This window comes from Papaver somniferum, chromosome 9 (genome assembly GCF_003573695.1).
Source record: "Papaver somniferum cultivar HN1 chromosome 9, ASM357369v1, whole genome shotgun sequence".
Taxonomy (NCBI): domain Eukaryota; kingdom Viridiplantae; phylum Streptophyta; class Magnoliopsida; order Ranunculales; family Papaveraceae; genus Papaver; species Papaver somniferum.
The window spans coordinates 183,944,332-183,963,322 of record NC_039366.1 but is presented as its reverse complement, the minus strand read 5'-3'; the positions used below and the strand labels follow the sequence as shown (position 1 = coordinate 183,963,322).

The 18,991-nt window shown below is 35.9% G+C and overlaps 2 protein-coding genes and 1 long non-coding RNA gene across 8 annotated transcripts; 2 read left to right on the top strand and 1 right to left on the bottom strand.

The window, feature by feature from the left end:
• The first annotated feature begins 111 nt into the window (after nucleotides 1-111).
• LOC113309808 (axoneme-associated protein mst101(2)-like) lies at nucleotides 112-5,971 on the top strand. Of its 4 annotated transcripts, XM_026558322.1 has the most exons (14): nucleotides 112-1,789; nucleotides 2,432-2,579; nucleotides 3,151-3,219; nucleotides 3,554-3,638; nucleotides 3,735-3,914; nucleotides 4,125-4,171; nucleotides 4,262-4,399; nucleotides 4,472-4,608; nucleotides 4,732-4,838; nucleotides 4,948-5,054; nucleotides 5,267-5,348; nucleotides 5,432-5,479; nucleotides 5,604-5,678; nucleotides 5,868-5,971. In XM_026558322.1, the coding sequence occupies exons 1-2, from the start codon at nucleotides 210-212 to the stop codon at nucleotides 2,481-2,483; spliced, it is 1,632 nt and encodes a 543-aa protein (XP_026414107.1). In that variant the 5' UTR covers nucleotides 112-209; the 3' UTR covers nucleotides 2,484-2,579; nucleotides 3,151-3,219; nucleotides 3,554-3,638; nucleotides 3,735-3,914; nucleotides 4,125-4,171; nucleotides 4,262-4,399; nucleotides 4,472-4,608; nucleotides 4,732-4,838; nucleotides 4,948-5,054; nucleotides 5,267-5,348; nucleotides 5,432-5,479; nucleotides 5,604-5,678; nucleotides 5,868-5,971. The 4 variants fall into 4 exon arrangements, with proteins under 4 accessions (XP_026414107.1, XP_026414110.1, XP_026414109.1 ...); XM_026558325.1 differs by having other exon boundaries at nucleotides 112-1,784; nucleotides 3,735-4,171; XM_026558324.1 differs by having other exon boundaries at nucleotides 3,735-4,171; nucleotides 4,525-4,608.
• Nucleotides 5,972-6,296: 325 nt separating this feature from the next.
• Nucleotides 6,297-7,695, top strand: LOC113309810. The gene is made up of 5 exons (XR_003340759.1): nucleotides 6,297-6,407; nucleotides 6,506-6,546; nucleotides 6,651-6,734; nucleotides 7,097-7,193; nucleotides 7,352-7,695. It is a non-coding gene; the product is annotated as an uncharacterized LOC113309810 (long non-coding RNA).
• On the bottom strand, nucleotides 7,602-15,339 carry LOC113309809 (beclin-1-like protein). 3 transcript variants are annotated; one of them, XM_026558327.1, is made up of 12 exons: nucleotides 15,010-15,337; nucleotides 14,309-14,418; nucleotides 13,244-13,543; nucleotides 12,427-12,785; nucleotides 12,116-12,286; nucleotides 11,441-11,565; nucleotides 11,235-11,283; nucleotides 10,100-10,258; nucleotides 9,847-9,932; nucleotides 9,465-9,536; nucleotides 8,855-9,004; nucleotides 7,606-7,970 (listed from the first exon to the last, which is right to left on the bottom strand). In XM_026558327.1, exons 3-12 carry the CDS (start codon nucleotides 13,383-13,385, stop codon nucleotides 7,733-7,735), a joined length of 1,551 nt encoding a protein of 516 aa, XP_026414112.1. In that variant the 5' UTR covers nucleotides 13,386-13,543; nucleotides 14,309-14,418; nucleotides 15,010-15,337; the 3' UTR covers nucleotides 7,606-7,732. The 3 variants fall into 3 exon arrangements, with proteins under 3 accessions (XP_026414111.1, XP_026414112.1, XP_026414113.1); XM_026558326.1 differs by lacking the exon at nucleotides 14,309-14,418 and having other exon boundaries at nucleotides 7,602-7,970; XM_026558328.1 differs by lacking the exons at nucleotides 7,606-7,970; nucleotides 14,309-14,418 and having other exon boundaries at nucleotides 9,465-9,544; nucleotides 15,010-15,339.
• Nucleotides 15,340-18,991: the final 3,652 nt, after the last annotated feature.

Genomic DNA, 18,991 nt, shown 5'->3' with positions numbered 1-18,991 from the left:
GTAGTATAGTAATAAAGAGTACACCACCGTTTTTCCTCTTTCGACACGTGTCCGTACTGTCTCATAAAACGAGGCACTCCTCCTGTTTTATATTCTCCAGACATAGGAAAAGTAATTTCAAAAAAAATTCAAAAAACAGATTAATTTCGAAAACCCTAAAGAAAAACTTTCTCAGTTCCAGTTTTCATAATTTCTTAATTTGCAGTAGAATGGATGTTCGAAAGTCACCTCGATTACCAAAGAATCCATCTGCTGCTGCTTCATCTTCTTCCACTGGCCGAGTAGAAGAAAGAGAGGTCCAAGAAGAAGAAGAAAGCAGTAATCACAGCCAACAGATCAACAAACTCATATCCACTTATTTTACTCCTCCAAAACTCAAACCCAATATTTCTATTCCAAAACGTCCAGTCTCCAAATTCAAACCCAATTCTTCTTCTACAACTACTAATGTTGAGAAATCACAGGTGGTTGAAGCTGAGAAACCCAAAAAGAAGAAGAAGAATGATGCTGGAGCAGTGAATGAGAAGAATCCTCGTCGAGTTTGGACGGATGCCGATGAGATTCTGCTTCTCAAAGATATGGCGGATTATGTTAAAAGAGGTGAAAACCCTAATTCTGCAGCTTTTTATGAATCTATCCAGACTAAAATTAGTGTGGATGTTAATTTTGAACAAATCAGAAATAAAATTAAGAAAGCTAGACAGAGATATGAAGCAAAAGAAGATGAAGAGAAGAAAGGAATAGTGTTGAGGTTTACAACACCTCATCTCCAGGAATGTCATGAATTGTCAAAGCCCATATGGGGGAGTGGTGGTGAACCAGAAGATGGTGGTGGTGGTGTTGAAGGCAGTGAAACAGTTGGTGTGGAGAATGAAGATGATCTAGAGATTCGAAAGAGTAAGAGAGATGAGAAGAGAAAAGCAGCCGAGTCTAAGAAACCTGGAAAGGAAAATGGTGAAAGGAAAGATGGTGCTGCAGAGGAACCAGAAGAAGAAGATGTCCAGATCCATGCTGTTGCTGAGAAGGAAAAAGAAGTTGGAGCAGAAAATGTACAGGTCCATGCTGATGCTGAGAAGGAAAAAGAAGTTGAAGCAGAAAATGTACATGTCAATGCTGTTGCTGAGAACCAAAAAGAAGTTGAAGGTGGTCAAACCAAAGAGAAAAACAAGAAGAAGAATAGAAAAACTGAAGAAAACGTTCAGGTCCATGCTGATGCTGAGAAGCAAAAAGAAGTTGCTGAAGCTGGTGAAACCAAAGAGAAAAACAAGAAGAAGAAAAAGAAGAAGAGAAAAGCTGAAAAAAATGGTCAGGTCCATGCTGATGCTGAGAAGCAAAAAGAAGTTGTTGAAGCTGGTGAAATCAAAGAGAAAAACAAGAAGAAGAAGAGAAAAGCTGAAGAAAATGTTCAGGTCCATGCTGATGCTGAGAAGCAAAAAGAAGTTGAAGCAGAAAATGTACATGTCCATGCTGATGCTGAAAAGCAAAAAGAAGTTGAAGGTGGTGAAACCAAAGAGAGAAACAAGAAGAAGAAGAAGAAGAGAAAAGCTGGTGCTGGTGATGCTGACTGTGTGTCTGAAAATCTGATTGAACAATTGGCTAAGGCAGCTTTGGGTTTAGAAAGTTCTCTAAATGAGGAAACTAAGAAAGCTATTCAATCGATTGAGCCGTCGAAAGTGGCGGCATTAGAAGAAAAATGGAAGGAGTTTCAAGTACAAGAGGCGCAGATGCTCATGCAAAGGGACGTTTTGGTTCATGAACTTGCATCGATGATATCAGAGGCATCAGTGAGGTCACCAACTTCTTAAGTTCTTTTTTTCTTTACTTGACTACAAGCTGGTTTTTTGTCTTCTCAATAGCATAAGTGTGTGTGTGATTTTAGTTAATGTTGCCATAGGATTTTAGTTAGTGTTTTTAATTTTCTGCGGCTTATATGTCTGTGCATGTTAATGGTTAACTGGCTATGTTGACTTACTAGATTGTAAGCTGTTTTTTGACTTCCTTATAGTGGAAGTGGGTGGTAGTACAGTGTTGGGATGTTTAGAAGATTTTCAGGGTTTTAGTTATATGTTGCTATTCTGTCACTTGAACATCTGTACTCGATCTTTATATATCTATATATTTTATTTTTCTTATCATATCGACCAAATGGAGTCATAGATTATTGGTTTCATAGGAATTTCACGGCTCCCTTAGACAGTTTTATTACACTTCTTATTCAGTGATAAATTACTGGTTTTCAATTTATTGAATGTAGAGATTATTTTAGTGGATTACGAGGTAGAACGATGTAACAAATAAGGAGAATGATATACATGTTGTCGTTTTATTAGAAACTAGATTCATAATTGGAAATATTAAACACAACATTGTAATCTACCAATTGCTGAAATATAAGAATAGCAAATTCTCACTGTTATTAGTCATGTAATAGATGGAAACCATTTACTGAAAAGATGCCATCTGCACAAATAACTCGGGATTAAAGAAGTAGCTGAGAGGCAGAGGAATTGGAATGCAACCGAAGATGAAACTTCCCTTGGTTCTCCAGTGCGCCGGATTGGGGGAACTCTTCAATCAAAGTATGTTTTCACTCCTCCTGCAACACTGCTTTATTATTTCGTATTCCCTTAGATGTGACTGACATAAATGGGTTCATTGCTTCTTGTTATAATGTGGTTGAGGAACATTATTGGAGACACCTTGTCTTTTTTGTTACTTGTCTTTGGAAGGTAAACATAGTCTGTAGAATAATATTGCCTGATATTCCAAGGTCCAGAAAGGTTTTTGGAGGGTAATTGACTGTGGAGGCATGCTTTTATCATTCGTTTTTCTTTTTGCTGGTTATAATTTTGATAAGTAAAACCTCCTTAGTAATAGTTGAGGTAATTATAATCTTGAAAAATTGCTTTAGTCTTCCGGTCCTGACTTAGATCTGTGGGTTGCAGTAGTAATAATCTCATGTAATAAAATTTAGTTACTTGCTTAATGAAAATTGATATGCAATTGCCTACACTTTTCAATTGTCTGGAACCATGTCCTGTTTTTTTTAGGACCGACCAACTAAGTAATTTGCTTCTTTTTTTTTATCGCTCCCATGTCTGTTGATCGAAGGATATTTATACCAAACTTTAAATGATCTCAATTTTGCAGTACACATTCGAGGTAGACCCTTGCAAGCTTTTACAAGAGCATATATCGTCAGATTATTAAACCTACGAGGTAATTATTCGCTCAAGTCGATTTTGGGTTAAGTTACTTGTGTAGTTGTGCCGTGGTTTCTATTGTTTATGAGCTATTAGGGTAGGCAGTGCATTTTGCTTGTTATGTTAACATGTCTAATCCACTAATCAGTGTTTTTCATCTTTGAAATATTCTGTAATATGCTTTATGAGAATGGAATGGGTCTTAAAAATGTGTTAAGAGGCCTCTACTTCTTTTTTATTGTTGTGTATCTTTGATGTTAATGTTCATATTTTTTATGTAGTGAAAGCAGTTTCGCTGACATAAATTATGTGATGTTACACGAGTTGACATTGCGTGTACTCTATTGTAGGTTATTTGGAGAGGCAGAAAAAGAAAATGACTTCTATTCATCTACAACTGCTACTTCAGTATATGAAACATTTCTTCTCACAGTGGTGTGTAGTATTGTATTTCTTAGATTTTTTTTACTACATATATAGTAAAGACATATTCTCATAAAGTTGATGAATAAGGAAATTATATTCATGTAGGCTGAGATGCTTCGAGATTCTTTTCCAGCGTCTGACATATCTATGAGTAGATTGTTGGGTGAAGTCCCTTATCTGCCAGGGCCAGCATTTGATTGTTAGAATCTTTGTGTTCTCCTGGAAGCAGCGAAATTACTGACGAGGAAACCCAAAGTGGTGATAGAGTTGCCCAAGGCCTCAGCGGTGTGTGGAGCTTGATTTTGCAAAGACTTCCTATTTGAGATGTCTGCTTGAAAATTGCTTTACATGTGATCTCTGAGCTGTTGGCATCCTGCTTGAAATTGTGATCCAAATGAGGAGAAAGTAGAACCACTTTTTGGTCTACCCTTATTACCTTGTTAAATGAGTCGTGTTAACTGAATGTTCTCTTTTTTACCTTCCCAACCTTCTCAGAGTGCAGTCCATCAGTTGGAAGAAGTACGGATGAAGGCAATAGTCTGGTAAAACATATAAAACTTGATATTGATAGTGTAAGAAGTTGGCGTTTTCCATCGTTAACTTCCGTGCTTTTGGGGTTGCTATCCTTTTAGGTAGTAAACAAGCTTTAGCCAATATCATCCATGGCTCAGCAAATCGAAGACTTCGGTAGGGAAATGCTTCTCTGGGTAACAAAAAGAAATGCTACAGAAGGATTGGATGCTGAAGGACCAACCCCTGAAGCACAAAAGGTATATTGGCCTTTGTGATTTTAGTGATTGAAGTTACTTTCATATCCAATATCGTTAAAATGTACCCCGTAGGTCAAAGGCTACAAACAGAGCTAATGATGCTTCAAATACCCATCACTCATCAGCCATGCTCAACCTCAAATACGCCAACATCCTTGATCTTTGAGGCGCAGCGGCGCATGTCTCTCTACTTCGCTCTCTGTACCGAGGTAGCATATCTATCTATCTATCTATATATATGTATTTTTTTTTTTGATCAGCTATCTATATATATGTATTGATATACAGTTTCTTGCTGATTAAGTTTCTTTGTTGTGTTTGATGTGTTCAAGTATCACTGTTTCGCTCATTGAACAAACTCTGATGAGATACCACAGAAACGCTCACTTTTAGGGAAATTTTTATTATTTATAAAAGCATTCCGAAGGCTGTGACTGAGGTCTGAAAACTATTTATTTTCACATTTTGTTTTTAATAAGTAAAACTACTTCAGATTTTACCGTTATCTTTATTCTAAGTACAGCTGTTCAATCGACGATATCGTGCAGGCAGTTCATCACCGTATTCCAATATTAGTTCGCACAGTAGGATCTTCACCGAGATTCTTGCAATTATTTCAGATTCCCCTTCTGGCCATGAGAGCCTTCTATCACAGGTTGTTCAACCTTTTCGTTCATTCGTTTGTTCGTTATATGAAGTTTCCGTAGATAAAAGATGAGCATTTAAAATGGTGATGTCTGAAATCTTATTTAGTTATACATATTTTATAAGCGGAAGTCAAACTAAAACAAGCAATATGTTTTGTACCTTTGTTAAGCTCATCTCAAAGTGAAACTAATATTGCATTTATCTGGTCCTCTGGGATAGGTATTACATATATTAACGGATGGAACAGTTCCTTCACCAGATTTAGTATCCACTGTCAGAAAGTTATGACTTGAAACTAAAGGTAGCATCCGTAATCTGTGTATAATTTATTATTGATTCAAAACTGTTAGCATTTATTTGTATCTTGTTTTATGCTGCTTGCAGGATGTTGGAATTCTCATTCCAGTAATATCATCTCTACCAGAAGACAAGGTTTCTTTGATCAATCTACCTTTTCCGTTTCATCTCAATTTTGTTTTGTCATTTTATCATGATATAGTTGACAAAGATCTGTGATCTTCTTCCCCTCTTATGATTCATGAGTTTGTTTAATCAGGTGTTACCAATTTTTCCTAAGCTTGTCAACCTTCCGGCAGATAAGTTTTAAACTACACCTGCTCGCATGCTGCAGGTAATTCTCTTTCAGAACTGTTGTTTGAAAACTTCCCCATGGTATCACGTATCTGCATCCCTTTCCTTTTTCTTCTCGTTTGTGTTTCTCTCAATGTCAGCCTTTATGCTGTTATACTGTAGGTTCATTTTCGTTGTAAATCATTACTCGTCTTTGTACTGATGACTTGCTGGAAATGTTGTCATGCAGGGATCATCTCATTCAAGTTCAGTACTTCCCAGCTGAAGTCTTAATTGCAATTCATGGAATTGTTCCTGAGAGAGATGGGAATCATGGGATTGCCATGAAAAAGGCATGTGTCATACTTCTCATAGATGTTTACAGGTTTTACACTATGTTGGACACATGAGCTAAGCAAGTACTTTTCTGTTCACAGGTTATGGATGCATGCAATGCTTGTTTTGAGCAACCAGAAGTGTTAGCAAAGGTGTTGGATCAGTTGGTATTGCCTCTGGAAACTTGATTTTGTTCATGCCTAGATGTCCAATTTTCATCTCTTAAAATTTTCTACAATCTGAACATTTTCGACTACAGGTCGAGCAGATTCCGCTTCCCCTGCTGTTCGTGCGCTCAGTCATGCAAGCAATTGGTGCTTTCCCAGCTTTGGTGAGGATTAATTTATGTCACGTGCTTCGGCTTCCTCTGGGACTTTACTTTCGCTTGGTAACTTGGGCCATTTGCCTGTTATTCATTGAATTGTGGATAGCTCCTTTATGCTTTGAGTTTGAGGTGCGAATCATTTCCCTATTATCTCAGAGAATAGTTTCTTGCTTTATTGAATAGTAGTAATATGTTTGACTATTGGTGAATATGGACATTGTAGGTAGGTTTCATAATGGAGATTCTCTCGCTACTTGTGACTAAGCAGGTATAATGTCATTGGCTAATACTAAAATTTGATGATGACTTGCACATGAAACAATCTACTTGGTTGTCCCTTATGTACAGTTTTTATGCATTGGCTGAGTGCAGATATAGAAATACCCAAAGTTATGGGTTGGGTTCTTGAAGTGTGCTCTCCTGACGCAACCTCAGTCATTTGGAGTGTTACTTCAGGTAGGTTATACCTTGATTGTGCCTTGTTGGCTTACTGAGACACGGTATGGAACATAGAGTTGGTGACGTTCCAGTATGGCATTGTTCTTCGTTGGACTGATAGCCAAGATTTCAAACTTCATCACTTGTGCTGGTGAGACAGCAGAGTCTGTAAACTCATTAGAGAGTGCAGCTTAAGAAATTGGGTTATAGGTTTAGGTTCAATTACCCAGGTTGAATTGATATCAGAAGATTCAGAACCTCAAGAATTGCTAAGATGAAGGGGTTGTACTATTAATAATTTGGGCCCCAGTTATAAGTCATTTTCATTAAAATGGTTACTATTATTGACCAAGTTATTATTATCAATTTGTTACCTGCAGCGCAACTGGAAAGTGCATTGAGCAGAACTGCTGCTTCTCTGAAGGCTCCCTTGATTGCCCATGCCATACCACCAAGCATTCGATCTTCTCTACCTAGGTACTTCACAATCTAACCTCTTTTTTTTTGATAAAAATGATCAATTTCTTGTTAACTGTAATTTTAATGAAATGAATATTACATATAGGTAAACGCTAAGAAATCCTAAAGAATCGTCAACAGCTAGCTAATTACTATCAACTGTTTGTTCGATTCAGGTACTCATTAGATAGCTAAGCTGAGCCTGGTAGAGCTTGGGACAAGAGAAGGATTGCATGATTTGAGAGTCGGTTTCTGCAATGGAAGCATCTTACAATCACTAGGAAATGGGTGGTGCGCAATTTTTGTAATTTAGTCAATGCAAGTCCCTGCTAAAATACCAGTGGTTTGAGTAACTGGATTGATACTGATGTGTTCCCTGTGGGTGTTGGGTTCAAATTTCAAACGGGCATATCTTTGATTTCAGTCTGGATAAAAAGTCTTGCGAGATTTTAATGTGCCACGAGAACCAGAGTTTATGTACATCTTTTGCGAATAGCAATAATTTACTTTTTTTAAACAATCTATATTTACAAGATATTCATCTTCATTCACGAATCCTATCGAGATTCAGACTTGGTACTACCAGTCATCCTTTTCGCATACAAAGAGCCAACTGCTGGAACTTCAGAGGGAGAAGATACCATTGAAGAAAGTGGTTGAAAATTTGTGTTCCCAACGAACCAGAATAAAGCCCATTTTAGGTTGCAGAGTGTGTATTTAAGAGCCTTGGTCCAGTTCTCCTGCTTGTTAAAGCTCTGTGTGATAGAGTGGGTTTCCACTTTATCATTCTCAATCCTGTAAAGCATACAGACGTACAAGGTTAGCACACACAGGAAATTAAGATATCAAAACAATCTAGGCATGTCTACTCAAAAATGGAAATTATCCAAGTGGTTTCTGGTCAGTTGGAGCACTGATATTTGGGCTGTTAGGCTATCACAATTCTTAGGACTGTACCTCGCACAACAAAGGCTGGCCCAGTCTTACCTGTAGAAGTCATCTATGCCATTGCAAAGCACTCAATTGCACTAAAATCAAAATGAGATGGATGAAGCAAAAACCATTTAAACTGTATGAAAGAAGAAAGGGAATCAAACTGAACACTGGATTTACAAAAGAAAATGACCCTGAGAGATCCCAAGATTTGTCAAAGATGAAAAAGATTAGGATGAAGTTGTTAGAGAATTTAAGAGTTGCAGTTGGCCACAAAGATGTCAAGAGAAATACTAGTTGCAGTCGGTGGTAATGGAGTTCATATTAGCATGAGGGAAAAAAAGTGAAGAGAGGGGAGATCTTTAGAGTAGAAAGAGAGACAAGAGAATGGTCGATAGCAAGACAGCAAATTTCACAAGCACCCGTAAAATTGGTTTGCACGACAAATTTTTGAATGTCATAGCATGTCAAGGGCCTTTAGCATCACTGCAATTAATCACCCAGGGAACCTACTAGGACCCACTCCCTCCCTGGACTGCTTTCAATACCATTCAGATGGATTAGTTAAATGATGTTTATAATTCTAAGGGAAGAGTGTAAGAACACACTTGTCAAAAGTTTCTATTTATTTTCCTATTATCAAGCCCGTAAATTCCTACATAACAAAATAATTCATTTGGAAACCTGTATCACCACTGAGATTTTAGCGAATCTCTCTTCCAGTGAAAAAAAGAAGATGATCTTACTTGTAAGGCAGCTTGAAGCACTTTTCTGGTGGAATGTTGTTTTCTTGATCCTTAGAATTTGCGAACTCAGCAAACTCCTTGAGGCATGTTAAGAACAGAGTCATTGCCTTGTCATAGCGAGTGCTCCAAAATAAGTTCACAGGACCAAATCTGTTGAAGTCAACAATTTAAGTTATTACAATAAATAGATAAAAAAAGAGCCTAATAAAAGAAATGAAAAAGTCAGAAACAAATCGATAATCACATGGAGAAAAATTGAATGGAGATCTAGATTTGTGTGGCAAGAGGTGCACATATTCTATTTTTTCATTTACCAAAAATAAATCAACATGATCTGACAGTTCAACCTGCGCAAGAATTCCTGATTTACCCCCACATTTTCAGTCTCCAACTAGGTTTGCAGTGGCAAGGAATGGTTTCTGGGTGGAACCCGCTAAATGGTGGAATCAAACTCCTCCCTACCTACCTTTTGTACTGAAACTCTAACTAGATCATGAAGCAGTAGATCCAAGAGACCATTAACAAGCTCCCTTTTTTTTTATTGAAGACACCCATTTCTACGAATTATTTAGTCAAATGCAGTTAGATATAAAAAATAATCGGTACATACAGCTCGTATGTGTTGTTGTTGCTATCCATAATCCGAGGGTAGCTTCCCATAGGAAGAATTTTGGTTCGATACCTGGAAACCTATAAATTAAGGAAAACTCATGAACAATTAAATGGAATAACGACTTTCTGAGCGTATAGGGTATCAATAAAAAAGATAATCAACATATCTATTGTGTGCTGACTGCTAAGGTCAAGTGACTTATGAACTTAGCATAACCTTACTGCTACTAGATAATTCACATAATAGTTGTCATATTGGTAAGTAAAAAATCACCTAGGCAGTGGTGTACATGGTGAGAAAATGCCATAAGATGACGTCAATCTGAAATTGTGATACTGCAAACTTGTATACAGAAAGACTTAGATCAATTAAAGGATACGGAAACTTTGGCCTGAAGTATTGAGCCATTGTGTGAAGGAGAAGACATGCCTGTCCCCAGGCAGCATTTAGCTCATCCCACTCAACCTAAATATTGAAGTAAAGAAACATATCAAAAGCTGTGAGAGAACTCTATTCTGAAACCACCAAAAGTGAGAAGAGACCCTTAGTTCATGAGTCCCGAGGCAAGCATTTCTCATGTTTAAAGCTTTAAATGCAAGTAATAAGGGTGACCTAGTTGCAGAACTACATACCGGGATCTTCGGAAGACGGCCAAGTCGAAAATTGTTTATGGTTCCAAATTCTCCCTCATGCGATATTGGAAAGGCATCATTGAGAACATTGGTTCGCTTCAAAGATTCTAAATGTGCTTGTGAAACTTCAATCTTTGCCAATATCGAGTCTCTTTCTTCCTGCAGATCACGAAAACTTCAGAGTTCACAGTTGTTGGCTTCTTGGGAAGCAATAAATAAAAAATAGAGAACACAAACACCAATTCTGTACAACATTCTCCAAGCTTTTAAAAAAAATAAAAAAAAATGCTATTTTTCTGGTAAAAAAGCAGGATGGTTAACAGATAGCATGAAAGAACAAACGGCATCTTCTGGATTTAACCAAATCTACTCAGATCAAGCTAAAAGGTTCTGGTTAAATGAAACTAGCAAGTGTTTCATTATTATGTTCATTTAATGGGATGTGCTTTCCACGCCCTAGTCATCGCCCTAGCAATATTATCCACAGTCCACACATCTAAAGCCCTAGTTCTTGAGATTGGTGAACCCCTTTGGGTGAATAGCAAATCTAGAAGTGAATAATACTTGGGAGGTGAAAGGGTGATATACTAAGGAAGTGAATAAAGTTTGTGTTATTTCATTTTGATTGGGTCGGGCGGTAGGAATTAGATGGTAATGAGTTTTGAACACAAGTTGTGGTATCAACACCCCAGCACTTTACCACTCTATTAGAAAGGCAGCTGCATGATTAATAAGGGTTCCAAGGCCAAATCAATAGTTGCTAACCTAAGAACCTACCAGTTATCGTTGGTTACATTTCACGGGTCTACTTAACTGTGAAAAAGAATGTACCAGATAAAAAATTATGAACAGCAAAAGTATGCAGAATGCAGGGTTTGCAGCTATTATTGATGAGGTGCATTGACTATGTACATATTAATATTGACAAATATGAGGCAAAACTGCATTCAATGGAACATCTAAAGAGTTTCTTAATAGAATACATAAGAAAAGTATAACAAGATAATTCTTGTCTGCATATCTGAAGTTCTAAGAAAGTACACAAACCAGGAATCAACATATTCACAAATAAATCCTGAAAGATTTTAAAATGCACTAGCTGATGGAGTCAATCAGATAAGATAGATCAAAATACCTGATGTCTAGTTAACTGAAACTGGAAATTGTTGAACTCGTGCCAGTACCTATTTACATTCAATTGGCAACAGATAGATAGTCAACAATCTTTGGGGGTGGGGTGGGGAGAAGAAAGAGAAGACCCAACTAATGATGCACATTCAGGAATAGTAATCTAATCTTCTACAGCTTGTGAATAAACAAATCATAGGTGATACCACTTACCGTTCCTCTAGGTCTTTAAAGCGGTTAGATTTTACTTCCAAATCCTTCAATTCAGCATCAACTTCTATGCACTGTTTCTGGGTTTCCTCAATTGCTGCTTCAAGTCTTCGTTCTTCTTCCTCAATCTTGAAAAGGTAACCACAAAATCAGTAAAAACGAAAAACACGTAAGACAGGATATTGCAAAACTCCACTAGAAGACGGTTACATACTAAAGGAATCCAAATAGCATAAACAGAGTAACAGAATTTCTTATTAAATGTGGAGGAAATAGTAGCTTCTTAAAGATGGTTAGAACCAGATGACGGACATATTAGGAAGTTAAGATAGAAATCCTATTAAAAAGACGGACAAATTAGGGGATAAGAAGCTGATTGTCACCACTTTCAGAGAGGAAATAGATTTCATATCAGCACTATTTATATCAATATTAATAGAACATGCAGTAAAAAGGACTGAAATAAGATCTATAAAGAAAAGCAGAGAACATCGTTAATGATGTAGTCAAGTTGTGAAATAAGAAGTCACTCTGTACATGTTGCTCTAGTGCTGAGCATACACTAGAAACTATTCACTAACACACAGTAAATAAATAGCTTATTGGCAAAGACAGTTTCCCTTTCTTGCCAAAAAGTAAGAGACAAGAAGTATGAGTTTGGTGATGCAAACTAAGCACCTTTAACTTTTCGCGAAAAAAATCAGCCTCGCTCATAACATCACGTGTCTCTCCTTCAAGACGCTGAAGACAAGCTTCATACGCTTTAATGTCCTTGTTCACATCGTCAACCTCTTTATCAAGTTTATCAGACAATACCCGCATACATTCCAAACATAAAGGTTGCTCAACCTGTATAACAAATAACGATAAGGCAAGAGAAAGCAACAATCTCACAAGGTTATAACAAAAGCTTCAGATTCATGGTCACAGATAATAGTTTGAATATTAAAACAAAATGAAAAGATAAAAAGGAAGTTTGAGCATTATACCTGAGTCTGAGTGGTGGCAATATCAAATGCACGTTTCAACACAGTTATACTCGAGTGAAACCCAGAATTGTTTGGATGCAAATGGTTACCAGGAATTCCTCCAGATGATGGTAAATGAGCTCCTCCATCTGAACCAGATTCACTATTATACATGGACGCAGCAGCTGGTGGCAACACAACAAAGGAATCTTCCATTGCTTTCCCACTCACACGGTTATCACCTGGTCCACCACGAGGCCGGGGAGGAACACCACCTTGTGATGAGTTTTTTTGCTTCGATAAAACAACAAAGGAATGATCCATTTTAGTTGAAGCCATAACGCTGCCTGCTCCTCCATGAACAGAAGAGCCCTGCATTCCTGAAACCCATGCTTATCCTTTACATTAAATTGGAAATTCTGAAGCTCTAACAAACTGAGACAGTAAGATTCAGTACAAGCAACATGGTTAAAATTTGAGTCTAATAGGAATTCTTACCCATCAAATTCAAACAATTTTAAAGCCAAATAGTAATTTAATCCATTGAAACCCAGGATTAAAGGAAGCAAAATATAAGTTGGCAATTTGAGATTCTTGGAATTAAGCTAGTCAACATAAGATTGAACTGTTGTCAATATTTGAAGAAAGACAGATTGATTTTTCTCAATTTCAAGAATCGACTGAGCAAATTCGAACTAAAATTAAATTATTCCCAGCTTCTAATTCAGATTAACTACTAAAATGGGTATTCATTTAAAGTTCCAGATTGTAAGAAATTCAAGTCAAAATTGAAAGAAAACAATTTAAGAATTAAGAGATGATTGAATAAAACTCTAACCAGCACGAGAAGCGGATTCATTTACGTAAGAATCAACACCAACAATACAAAGTGCGTGACGACAGTTTTGACACTGCCATCTAGGAAGATTTGGATCGACAGGGAAACTTATTCCTTTGTCTGATGAGATATCATCTTTCATGGTATTACGATTTCTTTATTGCCTACAGAACCAGAGAGAGATTCTAGGTTGATTTTTAAAGTCTTTGAAGTCGAGGAGGCCGCAACACTTGGCTAGGAAGCTGCAGTACTTGCTTCAGATACGGGAGCTAATGAGGTTAGTGTTGCATTTCCGGGCCCCTGCAAGCACAAATAAATAAGAATTTTAGCATTTGACACATAACGACTCAAGTAAACAAAACATCAACTATTTTCGGGTCTCTACATCTACCAATAGAGTATAAACAACTCCTCCTTCACCAAACAGACTGACGTCATTGCTATATCTTGCAAATAATTTAAAGGAAATGGATACCACTTGATAGTCATAGTAAAGAATCCTTGTGCAAAATGACCAACTAAAGAATTGTTGTGTGGGTACACAGAGACACAAGCACACAATCATATAAAGCTATGTCGAATAATTGTATGCATGTAATGGAAACAAACAAGCAGCTAACGGATGAAGTTTATGCAAGGCTTGAATAATGTCACAGGTCTATTAGTATTTGTTTTGAAGACTGGCACAATATGCACCAAAGCAAGCATAGGTCATTGGTACCGCTGCATAATTCATTCAGTAATTATCAATAATTACCGAATACACTGCTCTTCTTATTCCAAAACAATCCAGTTCTTAACAAAGAATAGATACCAACATACCTATCTAACATCTCTAAAATGATATAAGACCGTTTTGCTGCAATAATCTAGTCGCTGACCAATTTAAGGATATCAAAATTTAGGAAAAATGACATCCACTAATTGAAAAAGGCTAACCGAATAAACAGTGTCGGCCATCATCGACATTACGTGAGGACATTAGTGTCCCTACGTCACACTGCATATTACAGAGATAAATGGGAATCAAAAGAACATATGCCTTGGCTCAATGAAATTCTATACCATTTGCGGGAGTCGAAGCCACATCTATACGGCTAAACACCATGTGCTCTACCAGTCGAGCTAAGACAGTGATGTACCAATTCTTAATCTAAGCTGGACTTGATAATTGTCTGTATAGAAAAATATCAATACGTGCATCAGTCATATAGAGGATTTTTATTCTAAGCTTATAAGAGCCTGGTGCAAGAACTGCCATCAACATGGCTAATGCAGTTAAAACCCATCGGCGTGAATTTCATTAACATCTTCAAACAAAGGCAACGTAGCTTCTTTTGATGTCATAATCTACAGAAACATTAGAGACGACCATCATGTATAACAATCTAATATAGGGCATGCATATCATCTTAACACTGCGTACAGTTTGTATTAAGTATCTCTGGAAACAATTTCATCCTATGCAAAATTAACAAAAGACTAACAACATTTTATTCCCAAATCCTTAACCCAAAAATAAAAATACAGAGCCTTAAGGGGGGTTTCTAATGTAAGACCCTAATCTAACTTCTATCTGCTAACATTATAGAATTATCAAGCAACAAAAATTCTATGCATAACCACATTGAAATCTATCAAGCCATAACGAATTATCAAACAAAGCTACATCTTTTATTTAAGGGTTACGAATTTGAATAACATGAAAAGAAAATCATCGAACCAAATTGAAATTGAGAACTGGGGTTTTAGTAGATGATACTTACAGGATCGATCTTCACAAGAGTTTCGTAAGTAACGAAATTAATGATTTTTGTGATTAAGAATTTGTCTGATTAAAACAATGAATCATATTAACTTTCGAAGTAATTTAATGGGTTTTTGATCGGAAGAAGATTCATTATTTCCCCAGTGCTGAGGTAGAAAAGGAAAAGAAAGAAGAGATTGAAAGAGAAAGAAGAAATTGAGAGAACAAACTTATATCAAAGAAAGAGAATTTTATTTCACGGAATCCGGGGAGAAGTAACTTCTCTAGAAGCAAGAGCCTACAAGTCGTTTGGATACGGAATGTAAAAACAGCTTTTCCATGATTTATAAGGGCTCGTACCAGTCCCACTAAGGGATACCATTCTGTGGATCATTTTGTCTTATATATCAGCCCTTATAAATCATGAGCTTTTCAATTTTTTTTAAGTCAAAAAAGTCAAAAGTCGAAAGTTAATTTGGATGTATATAAATTTCCATTATTAAAAGAAAAAAATTGGATGTGGAACTAAAACAAAGCTATTAAGACTATATATATATAGCAAAATTTTTTCATTGAAAATTAATTTTTCGATTTTTAGAAGTCGTTTCGAAATTCGCTATCCAAACTGGCTTATGGCTTTTCGATTTTTAGAATTTCAAAAGGAAATTCTTATGTACTTCACAAGAAGTTAGTTTGGATATGTTCCCGAAAGTAGCTTTTTGATTTCTAAAAGTCAAAAAGCAAGAAATTAGTTCGGGTGTAACGTTTCAGAACGACTTCTAGAAGCAAAAAGATCGACTTTTTGGAAGCAAAATAGTTTTGCTTCTGACTTCTGCTTCTCGTATCCAAACACGCTATAACTTTCGGACTTTGAAAAGTCGTTTTGAAATCAGCTATCCAGTCTGGGTAATTCTTTGTTTCTTAGCTATAAAATTTACAAAGTTTTGGACACTGTAGATAAAATTTGCAAAGTCTTATTTGTAACCCTTGTCAACCTTGTCAACAACCCCATCTAGGGTGATATCCCAGATGTGTTATGCTAATCCAGCTTAGCAATAAAACAACGAGACAAGAACTTTTTTATTGCTTCTTTTGAAGTCATATTCTACACAAACATTACAGACGACCATCATGTATCTGAAAACAATTTCATCCTAATAAATGCAAAATTAGCAAAAGACTAACAACATTTTAATCCCAAATGCTTAACCCAAAAATAAAAAAATACAGAGCCTTAAGGGGAGTTTCTAATATAAAACCCTAATCTAACTTCTAACTGCTAACATTATAGAATTATCAAGCAACAAAAATTATATGCATAACCACGTTGCAATTTATCAAGCCATAACGAATTCATACCTAAATACTGGAAAAAAAAGTTTGATGTGAACTACAAAGCTCTTTAATGATCAAAGAAAAACAAAATTACATCTTTTAATTTAAGGGTTACGAATTTGAATAACATGAAAAGAAAATCATCGAACCAAATTTAAATTGAGAACTGGGATTTTATTAGATGATACTTACCGAGCCGATCTTTACAGGAGTTTCGTAAGTAACGAAATTAACGATTTTTCTGATTAAAACAACGAATGATATTAATTTTGAAAGTATTTTAATGGGTTTTTGATCGAAAGAAGATTAATTATTTCCAGTGTTGAGGAAGAAAAGAGAGGAGATATTGAAAGAGAACAAACTATCAAAGAAATAGAAAATTTTATTTCACAGAATCCCGGGAGAAGTAACTTCTCTAGAAGCAAGAACCTAGCAAGTCGTTTGGAATCTGGATGTAGAAGCAGCTTTTAGGCTTTTTTAAGTCAAAAAGTGGAAAGTTCATTTGGATAGTAATTTCCTTAAAGAAAAAAGAAAAAATTGGATGTGTAAATAAAACAAAATTATTTTGTTTCACGGAAAAAAAAAATGTCAGTAGCAAAATTATTTTGCTTCTTAAAAAGTTAATTTTTCGATTTTAGAAGTTGTTTTGAAATTAGCTATCCAAATTGACTTCTGGCTTTTTGATTTTTAAAAGTCCAAAAGCAAATTGTTATGTTCTTCACAAGAAGTTAGTTTGGATGCGCTTCCAGAAGTAACTTTTTTGACTTCTATAAGTCAAAAAGCAAGAAGGTAGTTTGGGTGCAACGTTTCAGAACGACTTCTAGAAGCAAAAAAGTCAACGTATGGGAAGCAAAATAGTTTTGCTTCTGACTTCTGCTTACTGTATCCAAAGACACTATAATTTTTGGACTTTGAAAAGTCGTTTTGAAATCAGCTATCCAGTCTGGGTAATTCTTCGTTTCTTGGTTATAAAATTTACAAAGTCTTGTTTGTAACCCTTGTCAACCTTATCAACACCCCGTCTAGGTGAAAACGAATTTATTTGGACTCATGTTCTAGTGTTTATTTGTTTGTATTTGCACTCTTACGAGGAAAACGTTGAAAACGAATTTCTTTTAGAAACTGAAAATGGGTTTCAAATGTTTTAATTTTCTTTCTCAGAGATTCTGATAGATTTTTCACCTTTGTAGTCTTCATTTTAGTATCAAATGGTTGCACAACCATGTTGAGTGTCCAGTTGTATCTGATAATTGTTCAGTCCAAAAATTTGAGACAATTTTATAGACCTTGCATTTGTTAGGAAGTGCTCTCTCAAATATGTTTACATGCTCTCTAGCCACTAATTCACCCATTGGCAGTGGATGTTGGTTTTCTTAGTGCTCATAATACTAATTTTCATTTGTTTGATCTTATTAATGTTATTTCAAAAATTTGCCAAGTGTGTGGAGTTGAAAGAAATCATTATACGAGGTAAATAGGAAATGAGTAAAGATACTCTGTGTTCTCCAAATTGGAAAAATTTGCGAAGTAAATAATTTTGTTTTTATGTATTTTTTTTAAGGATTCATTATTGAATTTTAATTTACGGATGCACCTGACTCCACGAAGGTAATCTTCGAACGACAAGTTATTTTCATTTTAAGACTTTATGAAAGGCAACAATGAATTTAATTTTGGGAACTTGCTTTGAAGTAGTGTATTTGGACCCTTGTATTATAAAGTACGATTGCGTACTTTGATAATTAAGCAGCCTGACAATTAGAGAAGAATTTCAATTGTTTGAACTGTGACCATGTTTTATCAACTGCTATTGGTTTATATGTTTTTTTCATTACATGAAAAATTGTATGTTCTTGCAAAAATGTTTGGAGGATGTAAAACAATACATTTCATGTTCAAAGGTTATGACAATGGATTTTTTTTTGATAATCAAACTATAAGTATTTCATTCCATAAAAGAAACGTTTACATGATGGTTTCAAGAAAAACAAGTACATCAAAAACAACGAAACAAATACAAGCAAGATGCAACGTGCAAATAAATCGCGAAGAGAAAGAGCGATCTACAACAACGACAACACCCAAATCTTGTACATAGAGATTGGAGAAGGAAGGGTATTCGAAATTATAATTCGAGCATTTTAATTTGTTTTATTCTTTGTAAAGAGGTGCTCCTATGAGAGAGGAGTAATTTTCCCCTAAATTCTTTATGTGTAGCGAATACCCCGGAAAACCTAGATCTATTTTTCTGATGAAGAACTTGATCTTGGCAGTGTTGAATCACCGATGTGCTTGTATCTCGATAAAGAATCACGAACAAATCTAAAAGAAAGAAACACTGAATCACCCTAATAGCGAAAATAAAATCGCTTTAATAGCGAAGAAATTTATTATAATCAACTTGTAAATCACGATGAACTACAAAAGCAAGAAATCTTTGCTCAGATCCGGTCCCTAAAGTACCAGATCTGAGCAAAGAAGGAAACAGATGAAGAGGTGTATCCTAAGGTTCTGAGAGGAAGGAGAGAGAAGAGAGAGGATAAGGGAGATATGAAAATGGAACTGGCACAGTTGGTCAAGAGCTAAGCATGACAATGGATGTTTAATCCTTTCAACCTAGGCTTCACATTTTCAGCCTCTATTGGATAATGCAAAAAGGCATAATA